This window comes from Streptopelia decaocto (assembly GCF_964273445.1).
Source record: "Streptopelia decaocto genome assembly, chromosome: 4".
NCBI classification, from domain to species: Eukaryota; Metazoa; Chordata; class Aves; order Columbiformes; family Columbidae; genus Streptopelia; species Streptopelia decaocto.
The window spans coordinates 1,542,539-1,561,664 of NC_138658.1; the positions used below are offsets into that span (position 1 = coordinate 1,542,539).

At 55.8% G+C, this 19,126-nt stretch overlaps 2 protein-coding genes and 1 long non-coding RNA gene across 4 annotated transcripts in view; all 3 read right to left on the reverse strand.

Moving 5' to 3' along the window:
* Nucleotides 1–479: 479 nt before the first annotated feature.
* LOC309439067 (extracellular matrix organizing protein FRAS1-like) lies at nucleotides 480–4,623 on the reverse strand (the record flags this gene model as incomplete). Its single annotated transcript, XM_082051195.1, has 6 exons — nucleotides 480–612; nucleotides 1,068–1,214; nucleotides 1,758–1,963; nucleotides 4,161–4,343; nucleotides 4,441–4,445; nucleotides 4,598–4,623. 6 exons carry the CDS (start codon nucleotides 4,621–4,623, stop codon nucleotides 490–492), a joined length of 690 nt encoding a protein of 229 aa, XP_081907321.1. The 3' UTR covers nucleotides 480–489.
* Nucleotides 4,624–8,242: 3,619 nt separating this feature from the next.
* Nucleotides 8,243–9,585, reverse strand: LOC309438973. Its single transcript, XR_014183905.1, has 2 exons — nucleotides 9,179–9,585; nucleotides 8,243–8,485 (listed from the first exon to the last, which is right to left on the reverse strand). It is a non-coding gene; the product is annotated as an uncharacterized lncRNA (long non-coding RNA).
* A 1,231-nt stretch (nucleotides 9,586–10,816) lies between these two features.
* SMARCAD1 (SNF2 related chromatin remodeling ATPase with DExD box 1) overlaps nucleotides 10,817–19,126 on the reverse strand; it is a 33,426-nt gene continuing 25,116 nt past the window's right edge. Inside the window, exons 14-24 of one of the 2 annotated variants that reach the window (XM_082050936.1) lie at nucleotides 18,861–18,936; nucleotides 18,285–18,420; nucleotides 17,503–17,640; nucleotides 16,149–16,241; nucleotides 15,365–15,482; nucleotides 15,070–15,191; nucleotides 13,799–13,987; nucleotides 12,974–13,092; nucleotides 12,416–12,598; nucleotides 11,665–11,774; nucleotides 10,817–11,370 (exon numbers count right to left, since the gene is read on the reverse strand). In XM_082050936.1, the coding sequence (XP_081907062.1) occupies nucleotides 11,309–11,370; nucleotides 11,665–11,774; nucleotides 12,416–12,598; nucleotides 12,974–13,092; nucleotides 13,799–13,987; nucleotides 15,070–15,191; nucleotides 15,365–15,482; nucleotides 16,149–16,241; nucleotides 17,503–17,640; nucleotides 18,285–18,420; nucleotides 18,861–18,936 (1,346 nt within the window). In that variant the 3' untranslated portion in view covers nucleotides 10,817–11,308. Of the gene's footprint in view, nucleotides 11,371–11,664; nucleotides 11,775–12,415; nucleotides 12,599–12,973; nucleotides 13,093–13,798; nucleotides 13,988–15,069; nucleotides 15,192–15,364; nucleotides 15,483–16,148; nucleotides 16,245–17,502; nucleotides 17,641–18,284; nucleotides 18,421–18,860; nucleotides 18,937–19,126 lie in introns of both variants that reach the window. The other variant, XM_082050935.1, reaches the window with a different exon arrangement.

Here is a 19,126-nt window from a genome sequence, read left to right on the forward strand (position 1 = left end):
ATTGGCACCGCCCCGTCTCACTCGGTCCCGCCCCCCCCGCAGCCCGGGATGGCGCCGCCTGGCGGACACCGCGCGGCCCTGCAGAGCGCAGCGCCATCTCGTGTCCGTTCGGCGGCACCGCAGCCGGGGCAGGGACAGCGGGGCCGGGACTGGCACACGGGGGAGTCACACGGGAACGACCCCCGGGCAGCCCCGCTTCGTGCTCCCGCTTCACTCTCCCCCTCGTGGGACAACTCCTGTCGCTGCCACCCCCGCCCCAAAACGAACCTCCCAGCCCCAGCCCCAGGGCTGCACTTGGCCTTTCTGGACGGTTCTGCCGCATTTTCTGCGGCAAACGCCGCGTCTCGGGTGCTAAACGAGGGTTTCCCGGGGCTGCTGAGAGCTCCCAAAGCCCTGGGGTCGCTGCTGGAGCCGCTCTGCCCTCCCCCAGACCATAGAAACAACAGCACAACTGTTCTTACCTTTTTATAAAGTCGTCTATTTTTTCTTTTACAATTTATAGAAGGCGTTTCTCACCAACCCACAGCAGGTGCTGCGTTGAACTTCCGTCCCGTCCTGCAGATCGTTCTGTGTTTTGACTCCCCCGTTCAGCCGCTGCCCCGTTACTGGCTCCTGCAAACACCAACAGAGCAGCTCGGGGTGGGTTTGGGAGCCCCCGCAATCGTGGTCATCACCAAGTGAGGTGTTCAGCCTTCTCATCTGTCTTTGGAAACTGCACTAATTAATTCAGGAACATTAATAAAGTGGTGCTAAGGAGATCCTTTCCCGACTGCTTTCAAAGAACAAACCACCTTCATCACCAGAATAAACTCCTCACCTCTGTTTCCCGTGCTAGAGTTTGTTTGGTAACGGCTCCGCTGTTAATTTACGGTGCAACAGACACAGGCCACTGGGGACAAATACGGCCCGTCTGGGGAAATCGGGATATAAAATCCTGCCAGAGCCTCCCCAGCGCGGATTCGGTGTCTCTGGGCAGCGTGGGGCCCGGCGCCCGCCATTCACCGATGAACCCGGGGCGTCCCGGGCAGAGACGGGAGTTTTGGGGCCCGAAACCCCTGGGCACGGACCTTGTAGAGAGCGTCCACCCTGAGCGTGAAGCCGTCGACTCCGGGCGCGCTGCTGACGGAGCGGAACTCGGCCAGGTCGGAAGCGAAGTGGGCGTCGAAAGGCACGTCGTGGAAATACTGATCGGTCGCCTCGGGCTGCGTTCGGTCCTGGCACCAGAGAGCGGCGGGACGAGGGGCTTGTGACCCGCACGATCTCACGCTGGTTCAGCGCTGAGTGCGTCAGGCCCGGAGAACTGACCATAGAGACGGGTGTGACCAGCCCGCTCGGCTGTGCTAACGCCAAACCGACCGATACCGGGAACGGCACCTCGTTCTGGGGGGGTAACGGGGCTGCGGCGGGGACGCGGGCTGATGGTGGTTTATACAGGGAGGGAGAACTCCTGCGTAAGCGGTAAATAAATGTCCCTTTACGGGCGGCCAGCCCTGTCCGTTCCCAGCCACGGCACCAGCAGATCGAGGGCGATTGCGCAGGCTCGGTCCATCCCTGGTTCCCCTCTCCCTGCGCTGCTGTTCTCAGGGTCCCTGTGCTCCGCGCCCCGTGTCCTGCCTGGCGATGCTCTCCCGGGCTGGCAGGAACGCCATTCAGTTCCAGGGCTGCTGGGGCAGCCAGAGCCCCAGAGACCAGGCCTGTGCGGCCCCGAGAGCACGCAACGCTCCACACGCTGGTTCTGTGGGCGGCGGAACACTTACCAAGAGCAGAAATCGGTGCTTCAGCTGCTTGTTGGGCTGGATGCAGCCGTACTGGGGCCCCTCGTTACAGACGGTGCTGGTCGGGTCAAAGAAAGGCACGTGCCCGTCCTTGCCCGTGCACAGATAGACCTTTTCCAGCTGCAGCTTGTAGGCGGCGTTCAGGTTCTGTTCGGGGCTCCAGAGCACACGGCCGTACAGGATTTGCCCTGAGGAGGGCGGGAGAAACACGGTCGGGTTAAATTCTCCAGAAAACAACAGAAAAGAAAGAACAAGAAGAGCCTCGTGAGAGCCAAATGCCCTCTGGCCACGCACCGAGCCTGCCGTCCCCAGCACCCCCAGGTCCCTTTCCCCTATGCTGCTCTCTAATAGGTCATTCCCCAACTTACACTGGAACTTGGGGTTGTTCCTGCCCAGATTCAACACTCTACACTTGCCCTTGTTCTGTTTTATTACATTTTTCCCTGCCCAGCTCTCCAGCCTGTCCAGGTCTCTGATGGCAGCACAGCTTCCAGTGTCACCACTCCTCCCAGCTCCGTGTCACCAGCAAACCTGCTGACAGTCACTCTGTTCCCTCGTCCAAATCATTGATGAATATATTGAACAGTCCTGGCCCCAGCACTGCCCCCTGAGGCCCTGCACTGGATCCAGGATCAACTGGACTCTGCCCATTGACCACGACTCTCTGGCTTCTTCCCTTCAGCCAGTTCGCAGTCACCTCACCACCCGCTCAGCCAGACCGCACTCCCTCAAGGAGGGACAAGCCGTTCCACCAGTTTCCCAGGGATGGAGGTGAGGCTGACCGGTCCAGAGTCACCCGGGTCCTCCTTCCTGCCCTTTTTGAAGACTGCAGTGACATTTGCTTTCCTCCAGTCCTCAGGCACCTCTCCCGTTTCCCAAGACTTGGCAAAGATGATGGAGAGCGGTCCAGCAATGGCCTCAGCCGGCTCCCTCAGCACCCGCGGGTGCATCCCGTCCGGACCCATGGATTGATGGTGTCCAGATTGCCCGACTGCTCCCTGACCCCGTCCTGACCAGCCCAGGCAGACTCTCCACTGTCCTGCCTTCCTCTGGGCTCAGCGGTGCGGGATCCTCAGCACAGCCCCGGCAGGGCAGGCAGAGACACAGAACATCCCGTAACTCTGCCTTCTCTGTACCTTCTGTCACCAGGGCACCCACCCGTTCCTCAGTGGGCCTGCATTGCCTCTGCTGTTAGTTTGATCTGCCACCCATTTGAAAAAGCTCTTCCTGGTGTCCTTGACCCCTCTCGCCAGCTGTAATTCTAAGGAGGCCTCAGCTTTCCCAGTTGCCTCCCTCCACCCTCTGACAACAGCCTGATATTCTCCCCAAGTGCCCAGCCCCTCCTTCCATCATCTAGAAACTCTTCTCTTCCACCTGAGCTTACCCAGCAGCTCCTGTTTAGCCACGCAGGTCTCCTGGCTCCCTTCCTTGGCTTCCTACGTGTTGGGATGCTCTGATCCTGTGCCGGTACAAACAGTCCCTGAACAATGATCAACTATCTTGGGCCCCTTTACCTCCAAGCAGCCCCTCCCATGGGATTTCCCCAGCAAGTGCCTGAAAAGGCCAAAGTTTGCCCCGCTGAAATGCAGGGTTGCAATTCTGCTTCTGTCCTGCTCCTGCCACACGAGATCCTCAACTCCACCATCTCATGGGCGCTACAGCCAAGGCAGCCCCAACCCTCACCGCTTCACCCAGCCCCTCCTTGTTAGTGCGGATGGGGTCCAGCAGGCGCCTCTTCCAGCAGAGATGGTGTGCTCGCCGGAGCAGCCCTTCCTGGGACAGACGGGAGGCACCGCGGGCACCAGCGGCACCCCGAGCCGGCACCGTGGGATGCGTTTGCCCGACACCCACCGTCTGCCAACGGGGGTGAGCGGGCAAGACCGAATTCACAGCAGGACCCGACCCTCCCAGAAACGTCCGTCCGCTCCAGCAGATGCGGGACGGACAAACGTGACCCGCGGGGTTAATTTGAGCCGCTGTGCGAGCAGCGGGACTGAAGGAAGAAACAGTTACGGGATGAACTTATAACGTAAAGAAATTATTTTAAAAAGTGAACCAAATATTCCTAGATCTTAACACACCGACCTCCGCCAAGCACAGCGCTACTGATTAAGTTGTGGACGCAAAATTCCACTTTTAGCTTGCTGGTGGCAAAACGACCTTGAACACATCAGCACCGCTGGTGTCCACCTGCCCCGGCTTAACTAGAAAAGCGCATTTACAGGGCAACGAACGGGTTTTTTTCTCCGAGTCTGTAACGCGGGCCGGTTCCCGAGCAGCCACACAACTGCTGTGCCCGCGGCTGCTCCAGGGCCACAGGGATGCTCTGGGTTCGGTTAATTACACGCACATAATCGCTTCCAAAGCTGAACCCGCCGGCCTCACCCGTTGCAGGAGCTGGTCGCTCTCCAGAGCTGGGAGGGCGAGTCGAAGGTCTGAGCGCTCCACAGCAGCTGCAGGTCGAACTGGATCCTGCCAGGTGCTCCGGGGTCAGGAAAGCCGAGCTGGCGTGGGGCAGGCTGTGGTGCTCCAGCACAAACAGCCCTGGGGCAGGACACGGGGGGACGGCTCAGGCAGCGCAGGGGGACTCCTCCCGGGAACAGCGACCCGTCCCGGCGCCGGTGATCCGGGAATGAGGGGGACGGATGGGGGGACCGGGGTTTGCCGGTGCTGGGCGGGCGGGCGCCGGGACCCCGCGGACAACGGGCCGGACCCCTCTGGCCACGCCCCCCCGCCCCCAGCTCCGCCCCAGCGGAGCCTCCTCCCCCGGGCGGGGCGGGGCCCAGGGCGCCTGCGCGGGGCGGGGCCGAGGAGTTCAGGGCGCTGGCGGCCGCCGTCCCCGGTTCATTGTGTTCGCGGCTCCGGGCCGAGCGGGTTCAGGTTGCGGTCGTGGTTGCGGCCCCGGGGGCAGCGGCGGCCCCGCGGGCGGGGGGACCGGCCCGGCCGTTCGGCGGGAGCTCGGAGCGGCGGAGGGGCCGAGTCCGCCCGCCCCAGGTGAGAGGCCCGACCGGCCCGGGGAGCGGCAGCAGCGGGGGCTCTCGGGGCGGAGGCGGGTGGGCAAGGGCAGCCGGTGCCCGGGCGGCTCCGCGGAGCAGCAGCCGCGGGGCTCGGGGCGCCGGGGGGAATAAAGCCCGGAGGGCCGGAGCCCGGCGCCCCCCGTCCCCGGCCGAGCCGCCCGCGGCCACACGGGGCCGGGCCCGCTCCGCGGGTCCCCCCAGCCAGTTCTCAAGCACCGCCCGACACCGCCGGGGCTCCCGGCCCCGACAGCACACGCGGGGTTGGGGCTGTTGGGCGCTTCGGGGGCTCAGCAGCTGGGCTGTGAGATGGAGAAGGAGCTGCGGGGGCTGCCGAGGGACAGGAGCTCCCTGGGGGTGCAGGGGCAGAGCCGAGGGCTGGGGCAGCCCAAAGCCGGGCTCCCCGGGCCGGGCCGGGGGCTCAGAGCCCCAGTCCCCCGTTTCCAGGGCCGGAGAGCGGCTGGGGCTGCTGGGGGCTCAGCCCGGCTGGGAAGCAGAGCCCGAGGCGGGTGGGTTGGGGCTCAGCGCCCGGGGGGAGGCTGAGCTGTGCCCCGGCACCTCCAGCGAAGGGAGAGCCCGTCCTGCCCGGGGGAGGAACAGAGACAAGTCCTGCAGCTGGGGCTGGACAGCGGGTGCATTGGGACTGAGGGAGGGCTCAGGGACAGAGACTGAGGTGTGAATCGGGGGGCTCACAAAAAGAGACTAAGTCGTGAATTGGGGGGGCTCACAAACAGTAAGTCCTAATTTGGGTCACAGAGACTAAGTCATGAATCTGGGGCTCAGAGATTAAGTTGTGCATTGAGGGGCTCACCAAACAGAGACTAAGGCAGGAACTGGAGAGCTCACAAACAGAGACTAAGTTGTGAGCTGGGTTCACAGAGACTAAGTCGTGAATTGTGGGGCCCACAACAAAGAGACTAAATCATGAATCTGGGTCACAAACAGAGGCTAAGTTGTGAATCGTGGGGCTCACAAACAGAGACTAAGTCGGGAATTGGTGGGGCTCACAAACCAGAGACTAAGTCGGGAATTGAGGGGGCTCACAAACCAGAGACTAAGTCAGGAATTGAGGGGGCTCACAAACTAGAGACTAAGTCGGGAATTGAGGGGGCTCACAAACAGAGACTAAGTCGGGAATTGAGGGGGCTCACAAACCAGAGACTAAGTCGGGAATTGAGGGGGCTCACAAACCAGAGACTAAGTCAGGAATTGAGGGGGCTCACAAACAGAGACTAAGTCGGGAATTGGTGGGGCTCACAAACCAGAGACTAAGTCAGGAATTGAGGGGGCTCACAAACTAGAGACTAAGTCGGGAATTGAGGGGGGCTCACAAACAGAGTATGTCCTAATTGGGGTCACAGAGACTAAGTCATGAATCTGGGGCTCAGAGATTAAGTTGTGCATTGAAGGGCTCACCAAGAAGAGACTAAGTCAGGAACTGGAGAGCTCACAAACAGAGACTAAGTGGTGAATCTGGGTCCCAGGGCTGTGTATTGTGGTGTTGATGAAAAAAGAGACTAAGTCGTGGCTCTGGGTCCCAGAGGCTGATTCGGTGTTGGTGACTGACAACCAGGCTCATTTGGCCTGTGAGGGGCTGGACACCAAGTGCTGTGTGTGGAAGGGCTGGAACCCGTGTCACTGGGGCAGTTCTGGCTGGAGGAGGAGACTCAGTCCCTGTTGCTGTGGTTGCAATGAGGCTCATGCGGCCGCTGATGGGTCAGACACCGAGTCCTGTGTTTCGGGTGCTTGAAACGCGGCTCCTTTGGCCGGTTTTGTTGGGGGCTCAGCCCGGAGCCCCCCGGGTGTGTCCGGGGCGGGCGCAGCCCCCTCGGGGCGGGGCCCGAAGGGCTGTGAGAGCCGAGACGTCCCCTCCCTTCCCCTCCCCTCCCCGGTCGGTGTTCGGGAGCCCCGTTGGGCCCCGTTGGCCCCGAGCTGTGCGGCGGGTCCGGGCAGCCGGTGCCGGGGCAGCCCCAGGGCCGCCGGTGGCTCCAGCCTTCCCGGGGTGTCCCCGGCAGCCCGGCCCGGCAGCAGCCGCGGGGGAACGCGGGACTTGAGCTCCGCAGCTCCGGCAGCTCCCGGCTCGGTTCCGGCGCTGCTGCTCCTGCTCCTGCCCGCCGGGCCGGGGCCGGGGAGGCCGGACTCGGGGCTCCGGGAGCTCGGGGGAGCGGAACCCTCCGGCCCCGGCCGCGCGGGGAGCGGCGGACACCAAGTCCCGGGCCGGCAGCAGCCCCTGCAGGGCCGCAGCCCCGGTCCCCGCGAGCCCCGTCCCCGGTTGCAGCCGCAGCCCAAGCTCACCGCCCCCGGGCCGGGGCTGCAGCGCCGCGTCCCGCTCGCTGGTTCCCCCGGAGCGCCCGGTCCGGTACCAGCGTCCGCCTGGAGCGGAGCCGCCGCGGTTCTGCCGGAAGAAGAGGCGGCGCGTGCGCGGGGCGGGCCGGAAATGCAGCGCACCTGGGCGGGGCGGGGCCAGCGCAGGTGCGCGGGGCGGGGCGTCGGGGCGCATGCGCGGGGCGGGGCCAGCACAGGTGTGAGGGGCGGGGCGGGCGGGGCCCGGAGCGCGTGCGCGGGGCGGGGCCGAGGGTATTTAAGGCGCTTGGTTCCGTCCGTTCCGGTTTCTCGGTGCGTGCGGGGGCGGCAGCGGCCGGTCCGGGCTCTCCCGGCGGGGCCCAGGTGAGGTGCGGGGAGCTCGGCCCGGGCGCGGCCGCGCCGGGGGTCGGGGCTGGGAGCGCGGGGCCGGGCAGCGGGGAAGGGGCCGCGGCCCCGGGGGCTCTCGGGGCGGAGGCGGGTGGGCAAGGGCAGCCGGTGCCCGGGCGGCTCCGCGGAGCAGCAGCCGCAGCCGCGGGGCTCGGGGCGCCGGGGCGGAATAAAGCCCGGAGGGCCGGAGCCCGGCGCCCCCCGTCCCCGCCCGAGCCGCCCGCGGCCACACGGGGCCGGGCCCGCTCCGCGGGTCCCCCCAGCCAGTTCTCAAGCACCGCCCGACACCGCCGGGGCTCCCGACATCACACACGGGGTTGGGTTCGCTGGGGCTGCGGGTCCGTGGGTGCTTGTGCAACTGGAGCCCCGGGCGTTTCCCAGCCCTGAGCACGGAGCCTGAGCTGCGTTCTCGGGGCTGGGAAAGGGGCTCCTGGGGCCCAGGCCTGGGCTTTGGGCTCAGGAACAGAGACCCAGTCGCTGTTCCTGGGCTCAGAGCCAGGGGCTGGGTTGGCCCCTTGGGCAGGGGCTGGTGGGCGCTGGGCAGGGGAGGGGGGTGGGCAGCAGTGGGAGGCTGGGGAGGCAGAGGGGGGGCCAGGCAGGGGGACCCCCTCCGGAGGGGGGGGTCCGGACGCCCTGGCCCCCAAACGCTGGGACGCCGGCATGCACCAGGCCGTTTCAGGTGTTCGACTTAGTTTCTGGCGCGAAAAGTGATTTTCCCCCCTTTTTTATTCAAGGACTGTTCAACCACTGGACTAGTTACTAGATAATTAGTTCATCTTTATTCATGATTAGTTATGACAGGTCATATTCATAAGCTGCTTGTGACAGTGATTGATTTACGATCTGGAACAAGGCCAAGCTCAGTGGAACAAGCACAAGCTGAAATGGGCTGGAAGCACAAGGAGCTGGAGCTGAACTGGAGCTGGAGCTGCACAACAACTGGAACCAGGAGCAGCTGAAGAGGAGCTGGAACCGCAAACAAGCTTGAAGCTGCACAGGCTGGAGCTGAAAGAAACCAGAGAGAGAAATTGGAACCAGAACTCAACTTCATGTGAAACACAAAAGGCACAAACACAAAGTGAATAATAAATGGTGCACACCAAATCAAGTGGGGTACACACCCAACAAAGGAGGCACAAGCATAAACCCAATAAAAAGTGGTCACTGCCAATAAAACAGCTGCACACACCAACTCATATGGGGGCAACAAAACCAACAGGTGCAGAAACCAAAGAGCCACAGCTGAACAAACTGCAACTCAACAGGTGCAGAAACCCAAAACACAATGGGTGCACAGTCCAGCAACAAAGAGGCACAAACCAAAAAACCAAAGGTGCAGACCCCAAAGCACAGCCCCCCTAAGAACAAACCGGGTGCAGAACCCCCCAAACGGGGACACAACCCGGCCCCCCAGGCCGAGCTGGAGCAGAAACCCCCGCGGCCAAACCCCCCGGCCCCCCCAGCCCAGCGGGGCCAGCGGCTCCGGCCGGACCCCCCAGCGCCCGCTGCCGCCTCCCCGAACACCCCCCGGCCCGGCCCGGCCCCGGCTCAGAACCGCGGGGCCCCCCCTGCACCCCCAGCAGCCTCCAGCCCCGGGGGAGCCCTGCCGGGGGACGGGACCCCCCTCCCCGGCCCGCAGCAGGACGGGGGGCGAAGCCCCGAGCACAGACCCGCTCCCCGAGCCCCCGGGACACTCACCGGGCACGTCCTCGCCGCCTCGGGGCCGTCCGGGCTCCTCGCCCGGCGCCGGGATGAGCCTCTGCTCCCGCCGCAGCGCTGGGGACCGGGACCAAAGGGGCTCCGGCCCGAGCCCGGCTCCGCGCAGGGCCCAGAGCCGCCCCGCGGCCCCGCCGAGTGGAAGGCAGCTCCCCCGGCAGCAGCTGCCCCGGGCCCGGCAGAGCCCCCGCCGGGCAGAGCCCGCACCGGGACCCGCTCCCGCCGGCCCCGCTCCCGCCTCTGCGCGTGCGCCCGCCGGAGCGGCGCCCCCTGCCGGCCCGGGGAGCTTTTGAAGCCTCGGGGGCCGCCGCGTCACGTCCCCGCGGGCTCAGCTGCGCTCGCGGGGCGCGGCCGTGCGCGGCTTGGCCCCGCCCCTCTCGGTCCCGCCCCTCTCGGTCCCGCCCCGCTCGGCCCCGCCCCCTCACCCCCGCCCCTCTCTCCCGCACAGTGGCGCCGCCTGGCGGACACAGCGCGGCACTGCAGAGCGCAGTGGGCGGCACAGCAGCTCCCGGTACCGGTGACACCTTCCCGTGTCCCGTTCACCTGGCGGGGGGAGAACCCGGGTCCCCGCATCGGGGAAGGGGGGGGGGCAAGGTGCCTGGGAATAGTCGCTGGTGTGGGATGGGCTGGGGGAGCTCAGGGCACGGCTCGGCCTGACCCCCCCGCCCCGGGCTGCTGACAAGAGGGACCCGTAAGGACCACGGCGACATGCGGACACTTTCCACCACCCCTTATCGAAGCCATTGTAGGTTTTAACCCTTCCCGCCGCTGCCTCTGTCCGGGACCTGCCCGCAGGCACCTGGAGCTCCTGCGGAGAGAGGGGACGAGTTCAGCCTCAGCAGCCGCCCCCCAACCGGGGGTGTCCCCTCCCCCAGGCTCAGCCGCCCCCCGGCCCCACGCACCTTCGCGCCCCGTCCGTGTCCAGCACGTCCTCGCTGCGGGCTCGGCTGCGCTGACGTGAAACCAACGAGGCACCAACACCAGCCAGACACACAGGGGAACGCACCGAACAAACGCGGCACCAGCACCGACCCAATGAAAACCGGTCACCGCGTCCCCGCTGCGGGCTCAGCTGCGCTCGGGGCGCGGCCGAGCGGGTTGGCCACGCCCCCTCCTATCTCGCCCCTCCTTTCTGCTCTTGGACACGCCCCCTCCCTCTCGGCCCCGCCCCTCTCGGCGGCGATGATGGCGCCGCCTGGCGGACTCAGCGCAGCACTGCAGTGCGCAGCGCCATCTCGTGGCCGTTCGGCGGCACCGCAGGGACAGCGGGGCCGGGCCCGGGGAGGGTGAACTTGTGTTTTCTGGACGATTCGGCCGCACTTTCTTTAGCAAACAGGTTTCCTGGGGCTGCCGGCAGCTCATCCCATCTCAGCCGCGCACGGTTTGCGGCACAGCCACGGATTTCCAGTAAACGCACCCTGGACGAGAACCTCAATTTGGCCGGAATTCCGGTTTTATAATCAACGCCCTAACGCAACTGTGATTAGAGGGTAATGAAACACTGCTAATTAAGCACTGCTGGATGAAGCCACGTCAGTTCGAATGGAACATCTCAGCTCGCTTGATTCACGACATGTGAGTTGTCACCACCCCCAAATTACGACGACATGAAAATATTTGGTTAATCTGTGGAATTTTATTCAAACAAGTTGATACAAAACGGGTACGGTACATCAAATGAACCGAAACAAGCAGAACCAGACTCAAGCATTGTCAAATAAGGCACATATAAAAAAATCTACACAAGTAATCCAGTGAAACAGACGGTTTATATATATATATATTTGGAGGTAGAAATAATTACAAAAATACTGACAAATCTTCAGCAGTAGCAGATTTGTTAAAACAAATAGTACTTAGGTCCCCATTTGGAAAAGTCATCTGTAAAACAGCATTTTTTCGGCATCCCATGTTGGCACATCTGGGCCGTTCATGTTTTTAAGCATCAAAAGAATGCTACCGGTGTTAAAAATATCCAATACCATGAGGAATACAATAAAAGGAACTACAAAAAGTTATAAACGTCCATAAAACTCATGGTCGCAAGTAATAGAGGAGTCCTCGGGGTACAACGTCACCTTTCTTCCTTGAATTCCACAACGTATTTACATTTCAGAGACCTAAGGAAGCTTTTAGTAGCGTGGCTATATCTGCTGGGATGGTTCCTTCTTCTCCTGGGGAATAAAAACAACATTCCATAGAAACAGACAAAATCCACATTCCCAAAACTGTACAAAACCTTCTCCGTGTACCAGTTTGTCTTTGGTTTGTGGGTCAGGATTAGAGCGCACAAACCAAACGATAATCAGCACCAAACCTCCTTTCTAGTTTATTATTTCACGTGAAACAAAAATACGGAACAAACAGAAAAACCGAATCCCAGCAAACAAATGAAAGGGTGATCTGCACCAAGCACCCTGGGTGTTCTCAGTCATACATGATTCACATAATGATGTGCGGAGACTCACCTGAATCTGCCGCAGTCATATCTTGCTCTAACTTCAATTTCTGCTGGCTGATTTTGAGCATGGATTCCTCAATAGTCCCCTTACTGATCAGCTTTATGACTTTGACTTCTCTGAAAAATAAACCCAGAACAGGATAAATCCATTTTTTTACCGTTCCTTTGGGTTAGCACACAAGGGCAGGACGCTCTGCCTTGGCAAAAGGGCGATACCAATTCCTTCTCGTTTTTCTGTGTTGCCAGAAAACTTGTTTTCTCCATCAGTTCCAGCCACCGCAAGGCCTGTCCGGTCACAGAAACTCCATTAACAGCATCCCCCTCCGTTGAAATACCAGTTATCAATTAGATCCTATCAGCTTGTTCTGCCAGACAACTCAAAAACAGCCCCTGGTTTCAGTTTTTATCACAGTTTTTATCACTTTGGAGCTCAGAAACCTCCTGAAGGGAACAAACAGCTTTGCCAACTGGCCCCAAACACTTTGGATCTGCCTTGAAACGGTTCCCAGCGCCAGAAATGTGAGAATTACAGAGAATTTGAGAGAACCGGGAAAAACGGAGGAGACCATAAATGAGGTTTGTTCTGGCAGCAACACCTGCTAAGACAATTACAATTACAATTACCTGCAAAGACCGGAGCTGGTTGGCAAAAGTCTCTGCTTAAAAACTGAATATTTGATGATAAAATCTTGGTTTTTGAGCCTCTTTTGAGAGCTTGCCTCCAAGAAAAGCCAAGCACCGTAACTAAAAAGCCCTACCTTGTCTGACCTACTCTGTGGCATCGGTCTTCTGCTTGCTTATCGTTGTACGGGTTGCAGTCGATGTCGTGAAGAATGACGACGTTTGCTGAGGTCAGATTGATCCCCAAGCCACCGGCTTTGGTCGACAGGAGGAATACAAATATACCCATATCTGTATTGAACTGGTCTATGAGACGTATCCTGCGGAACACAAGAGTTGAATACAGATTGAGGAGGAGGATGATGATGAAAGGGAGGGCAGAGGCGTTGCAAAGCAGCTCAGAGCTCCAGATGTTCTGCAGAAGGAAAAATGGTACCAATAGTCCTCAGCAGTGACCAGAGAAACAGAGCGACAGACCCATAGTGAAGCATGGAAGAAGATTTGGGGTGACCATAGGATACAAAGAGCGAGTGGGGACTGAAGTACACGAAACAAACCCGAAATCCAACATTAAACCCCTTCCACGGTGACCACACAACTCTACACGCTGGACAATAAAGGGGTTTAAGTCACATCCTCCCCTCCATGCACACACGTATTTTTTCCTCTCGTCTGCAGCAAAACAAGTCACGTACCGATCAGAAATCTGTGTTTTTCCATCCAGTCTAATGTATCTATGTTGCCAATGTTTTAGGAAAACTTCCAAGATATCCAGCATCATCGTAAATTGGCTGAACAACACAACTCTGTCCCCCTGGAAATGACAAAGCAAAACAAAAGGCTTACACCATGTAAATTATGGATAACGAACTATAATCCACCTTTTGTCAGCGCATTAGTTTGTTAAGTTACTTTGTGCTTAGGTGCCTAGAAATCACACGTCAAATGCATACATGACAGACCTGCTCCATCTGGAAACAACACAATATTTTCATTAAAAACTTAAACTCTATTCCATATAATACAGAGCAGCAGCACTCTTCTGTCTTGTGCAAATGTAGGATACTCTGAAGTATTATGGTACGTGCTCACCTGGAAAATAAGCCAGTCTGAATCTAAGACTCAAAGCAGTGAGCTCTTCTTACCTGGCTTAACACTGGCTTAACACACGATTATTCTGGTGTAACAGCCTTATTCAACTGCCAAAAAGAGGTTGACGAGCTGTGAAAATGAGGGCAGCCCTCTGTACACCCAGAGAGCAGCGCTAATGTGGGATGAATATTCTGAAACTTGGAGAAACAGGAAAGCTGATTCCAGCTGCCTATGAAGTGCTGTGTGTAGGCAGGACCGCACATCAAGAGCTCTAAGTATTGTTTGTAATGCTGCCCATGCACTAAATCACGTTGTAACCCTCCACAACCGGGCTGCACATACAACTGGCAGGTGTTGATTTAACCAGTTGTTCAGAGCCACCCTTTGGATGGGCAGGAAAAGGAGTTTTGGCCGCCTGCAGAACAGACCTTCTCTTTGAAGTCGGACAGGATGCGTTCCAGCGCCCTGAACTTCCCCGAATCCAAGATCTGATCCATGCCCAACTTGTAGTCGCTGATGTGAGGATATTGCTTGCAAAGCAGATGCAGCTCAAAATCCGTCATGACTGTCATGTCTTCCAAGATAAGGTCGGGGTTGGCGTCGCAATGGGTGGGTTCCTGCGAGCGAAAAGGAAGGAATGCAACGCACAATTCTCACCAGGCAGAAAAGGAAAAGCCCAAACCGACACACAATAAACATCCAAACTTCCTGCAGGAACAAAGCAGCTCAACGAGACACGGACAAATGCCGGAGCGTGGCTCATATGAGCGAAAAAGAGATGAGCTCTGCAAGCCCAGCTTTGTAGTAGAGGATCATGTATCATTGAGCTTTTACTACCAAAAACTAGGAATTATAATATAGGCTCAACCTCCACAGCCATTACCCAGATCCCATCAAGCCCTATGACCCTTGAGCCCCATATCAGACCTCTTCCCCTAAGACACATTCCCTAAAAGGGAGGCCTGATCCTTGCACAGACGGTGGGAGACATGGGACGCCCAGCCCAAGATGTGGGGTGGGCAGGGGGATGTCACGCGTGGAGGAAAGAGGAAAAGAAAAGCCCCATCTGGAGAGCACGACGCGGAATAAAAATGGGACAAAAATCCTTCGCCAACCAACCGGTCGCTTCTTCCGTTCTCCCCAACCTCGACTGGCTTTATTTCAAAACAAAGCAAAAGGAATTGGAAGCCAGGGGCAGCTTTCTCAGAGCACTTTAATACTTGAGAGAAAAGCAACAATTTTCCCCAAACTCCACAGGCATGAACCCCAGCCAAATTCCAAAAAAACAGCCCTCGAAACTTCAATACTTGTATCTTCCCTGTTTTAGTTCTGCACAGCCTATATTTCTTGCTGCTCAGAAACTATGAATCAACTGCCCACTCAAGATCTTTTTTCATATGCACTTTGCTTTTGAATTTTAGGGTAGAGGGAAGAGGTGTTAAGGGGGAGCTCATGAGAAAGGAAATGACCGCAGTCCCACAGCTGTTGTCTCCATTCTAATACCCCATACAAAAATCTGTGTTAAATACATACAGAGCTTGATTAGACCCCTGAATAGACAAAGCAGCAGCAATGAATGCAGTTCGGCAGAGACACACTTGGGACCAGAGGACTGAATAATGAAAATAATGAACATCTATTCAAGTTGCATTAAAAATTCTGAGAAATGAACAATTGCTTCTGAATCTCATGGCCTCACCTTAAGCATCAGCGTGGACATTGTCCTGAGCTTGTCGGTCGTGTAATGCTGCCGATGCAGGAGAGGGTGATTTGCCATTTTTCTAAGTTGCATCATCACATTTCCCATATCAGAGTTTTTCTCTGTAAACAAAGAATTTGACAGTTCACTCAGTACCTGAACTTACAGGAAAAAAAGAATCATAGAGAAGATCCGGTCAGTTTATGAGCATTAGACACTTGTACAAAGCGAGAGCTTCGTGATCGCAGCCGACAGACATCTGGGCGTGAAAAAAGGCAACGAGAACCTCACACACCGTTGCTGTTGAAAGTCTTCTTGAGCTTGTTTAAGAGATCACAGTAGAGCTGTTCCTGCTTCTCGGACATGGCACATAATTCGATGAGGTCTTTTTTGGGAGGTAGTTGTTTAAGGACCTGGCAAAATAAAAACACAGCAGGTTAAAACTGTACTGCAGGAAACAGTCGTGAATTCTGCACTGTCTCAGAAGCTGCTTTTAAGCTGCTCTGTTCCCAACTCCTTCCATTGGCTGCAACTTCACCGACTCAGCAGGATGCAAACTACTACTCAGGTAACTACTGAGTTTTCCCTTTCTTTTCTATATGCGATTCTAAATAGAAGAATTTAAACAGGGTTTGGATTTTGGAAGAAAAAAGAAACATTTTGATGATGGCAAAATAACTTACCACGCATTTCTAGTCATACACATGCACAAACACATACCGCCTTTCAGTTAACTTTGTTAAAATAAAACACTTTAAAAGTGTTGTTATAAAGTCATAAGTCTTTTTGTCATTAATGTGGAGGATTTCTCACTTCTCATCACTTAGATAGCACCGAATCCTCTTCCAGTCATCCTTCTTATCTAAAATGCCTAATTGTAAATAGCCAGCGAATAATAAGCATCAAAGCTGCAGCAGGTTCACGTTTTCACTTGAAAACTGCTAAAAGTTTCTTGCTCACCCTGGATAAACAGCTAAAACCAGCCCTGACAAAATCTGATCTGAAATTCTACTCTGAGTCTCCAAGATTATCAGGCTTTTTGAGAATATGAACCCAGCATTTTAAAGATGCAACATTACCTCATCTTTTACTCTTCTCAAGATGAATGGTTTTATTATCTGCTTTGCATGTGCGATCCTCTCCTTTTCATATATGCTTTGTTCTTCAGCACTCTTCTAAGGAAAATATTGCAAGGATTCAGTCACAGTGTGAAGTTTGCAGCTGTAACAACACTATCTTCACTATTACAACCTGATGAAACACCCAGCCGGAACAGACGGATCTAGTGCAGGGCCTCAGGGGACAGTGCTGGGGCCGGTATTATTCAATATATTCATCAACGATTTGGACGAGGGAATAGAGTGACTGTCAGCAAGTTTGCTGATGACACCGAGCTGGGAGCAGTGGTGACACGGGAAGCTGTGCTGCCATCAGAGACCTGGACAGGCTGGAGAGCTGGGCAGGGAAAATGTAATGAAATAGAACAAGGGCAAGTGTAGAGTCTTGAATCTGGGCAGGAGCAACCCCAGGTTCCAGTGTAAGTTTGGGAATGACCTATTAGAGAACAGCGTAGGGGAAAGGGACCTGGGGGTCCTGGGGACAGCAGGGTGACCATGAGCCAGCACAGGGCCCTTGTGGCCAGGAAGCCAATGGTACCTGGGGTGGGTTAGAAGGGGGTGGTCAGTAGGTCAGAGAGGTTCTCCTGCCCCTCTGCTCTGCCCTGGGGAGACCACACCTGGAATATTGTGTCCAGTTGTGGCCCCTCGGTTCCAGCAGGACAGGGAACTGCTGGAGAGAGTCCAGCGCAGCCACCAAGATGCTGAAGGGAGTGGAGCATCTCCCGTGTGAGGAAAGGCTGAGGGAGCTGGGGCTCTGGAGCTGGACAAGAGGACACTGAGGGGGGACTCATTCATGGGGATCAATATATAAAGGGTGTCAGGAGGATGGAGCCAGGCTCTTCTCGGTGACAACCAGTGATAGGACAAGGGGCAATGGGTGCAAACTGGAACACAGGAGGTTCCACTTAAATTTGAGAAGAAACTTGTTCCCGGTGAGGGTGGCAGAGCCTGGCCCAGGCTGCCCAGGGGGTTGTGGAGTCTCCTTCTCTGCAGACATTCCAACCCGCCTGGACACCTTCCTGTGGAACCTCAGCTGGGTGTTCCTGCTCCATGGGGGGATTGCACTGCATGAGCTTTCCAGGGCCCTTCAACCCCTGACATTCGGTGATCTAAGAGGACCATTCGTATTCTGAGATAGTTTGTTCTGACACATTCTTACTTTAAATGGCTTATTTCATAGTTTCATTTTCTAGTTTTTCATAATCGCATTACCCATTTCCCTAAGATACCAATAAAACACAAGTTACGCAGCAACAGCAGTGTTCTAGCAAAAAAAAAAAAAGCTATTTTCAGAAAGAGAATAGATAATCCTTACTGCTTTTGAAGAGAACATCCTTCGGATTTCGCTCGTGCTGCTGCTGAACATGTGCGGCATGACGAAATTCAAAAGGGACATCAACTCCAACAGGTTATTTTGCACCGGAGTCCCCGTCAGCAGCAAGCGGTTCTTTGCCTGTTTGTCCAAAGTGGAAAACAGAAGCGAGAAACACTTGTCAAACGGCTTAAAAATGAATACTGGCCGAAACAACGCAGCTCTGGAGAACCGAGAAAACAAGTTGATAAATGATAACTATTGAAACTTAAAATCAATTTCGATCTCGTGGAATAATTTCCTGTTTAAGTCACCAAAATGGTTTACAGATCGGTAGGGAACTGCGCACACTCCAACTTCGGATTATTCAAGAAGCCTAATCTAGGTGTAAGAACAGCCTTCCTAGCTCTGGTGGGATCTTATTTGGTTGTTTTTTTTAAATTATGTGCCAATTGTTCCTCCCATGTCGTATCTTCTCTAATGCTATGAAGAATTTAGGCACAAGTTTTGAATTACAAGCAAAACCCACAGTTTAACCGCTTAAAGATCGCCTTCTTAAAAGTGCTTTTGATGAAAAGATGATGTTGAAAACTAAGTTGTAATAAGTGATCATAAGCATATAGTTACTGTACCAATAGTACAGTGCTAAAATCGCAGTTATTAGAGAAAGAGCGCTGCTCCAACTTTTTCCAGATGCTGCAGACTCCGTTCTGCCTCAGCCCGTCACTGCAAACCAGCAGAAACAGGAGTTTCCCCCAAAACAGAACAATAATTAAAGCTCTTACATTGATTGTCATGAGGTGCTGGTAGCGCACAGAGCTCATGTTCTTCAGCATGTGGCCTTCGTCGAAAATTGCATAGTTCAGCTTCAGCCTGCGAAACAGCCCTCGGTCGTCTGAGCTGCTGATCGCACAGTTGTATCTGACAGAGAAAGACACACATTTGCCATGAACATATGGCTATCACAACGGTATTAAATTCCCTAAAACTGCAAAGAGATACGGACAGAATACACGAGGGGCACGATGTCAAACCAACCAGAACACGCTTCACTACTAGCAAATAATTACAGTTTACTCGATGAGGCAGCGCTCTCCGTAACTTCCCAAAAACCTGTGCAAATCTATTACAAAGGAATACGTGTTCATTAGTATTTATTACTTAATAGAGAGACAAATAGTATCTAAAGCATCTATTATGTACTATCTGCCACAGTATTAATGAAATTCTAGTTAATCGCCACCTGAAAACAAAACCCCGTTCCCTTCCCACCTCACCAAAATCCAGACTTGGTGTTTTTGTGCCACTAGAGGTCAGTGGAACCCAACCACATCTCGCTGCTTATTTAATTCTGCACTTACGTAGTTACAATCACATTGAAATCCACGGCTTTGTTATGAATGTCCACCCTGAGATGTTTCCGATCTTCTTGGGATCCTATGGAAGAACAGCGCATGCAATGAGCACAAGTACTTATATATATACATTTATAATATATACCTATGAAAATTAAGACTGTCCACAGAAACGCAGTCAGCAAGAGATGTGTATTTAAACAACTGTCTTAACGCTCCCATAAGCAATTATGTTTTCTCAGGCTGACCATCCGAGCAATTGTATTATTACG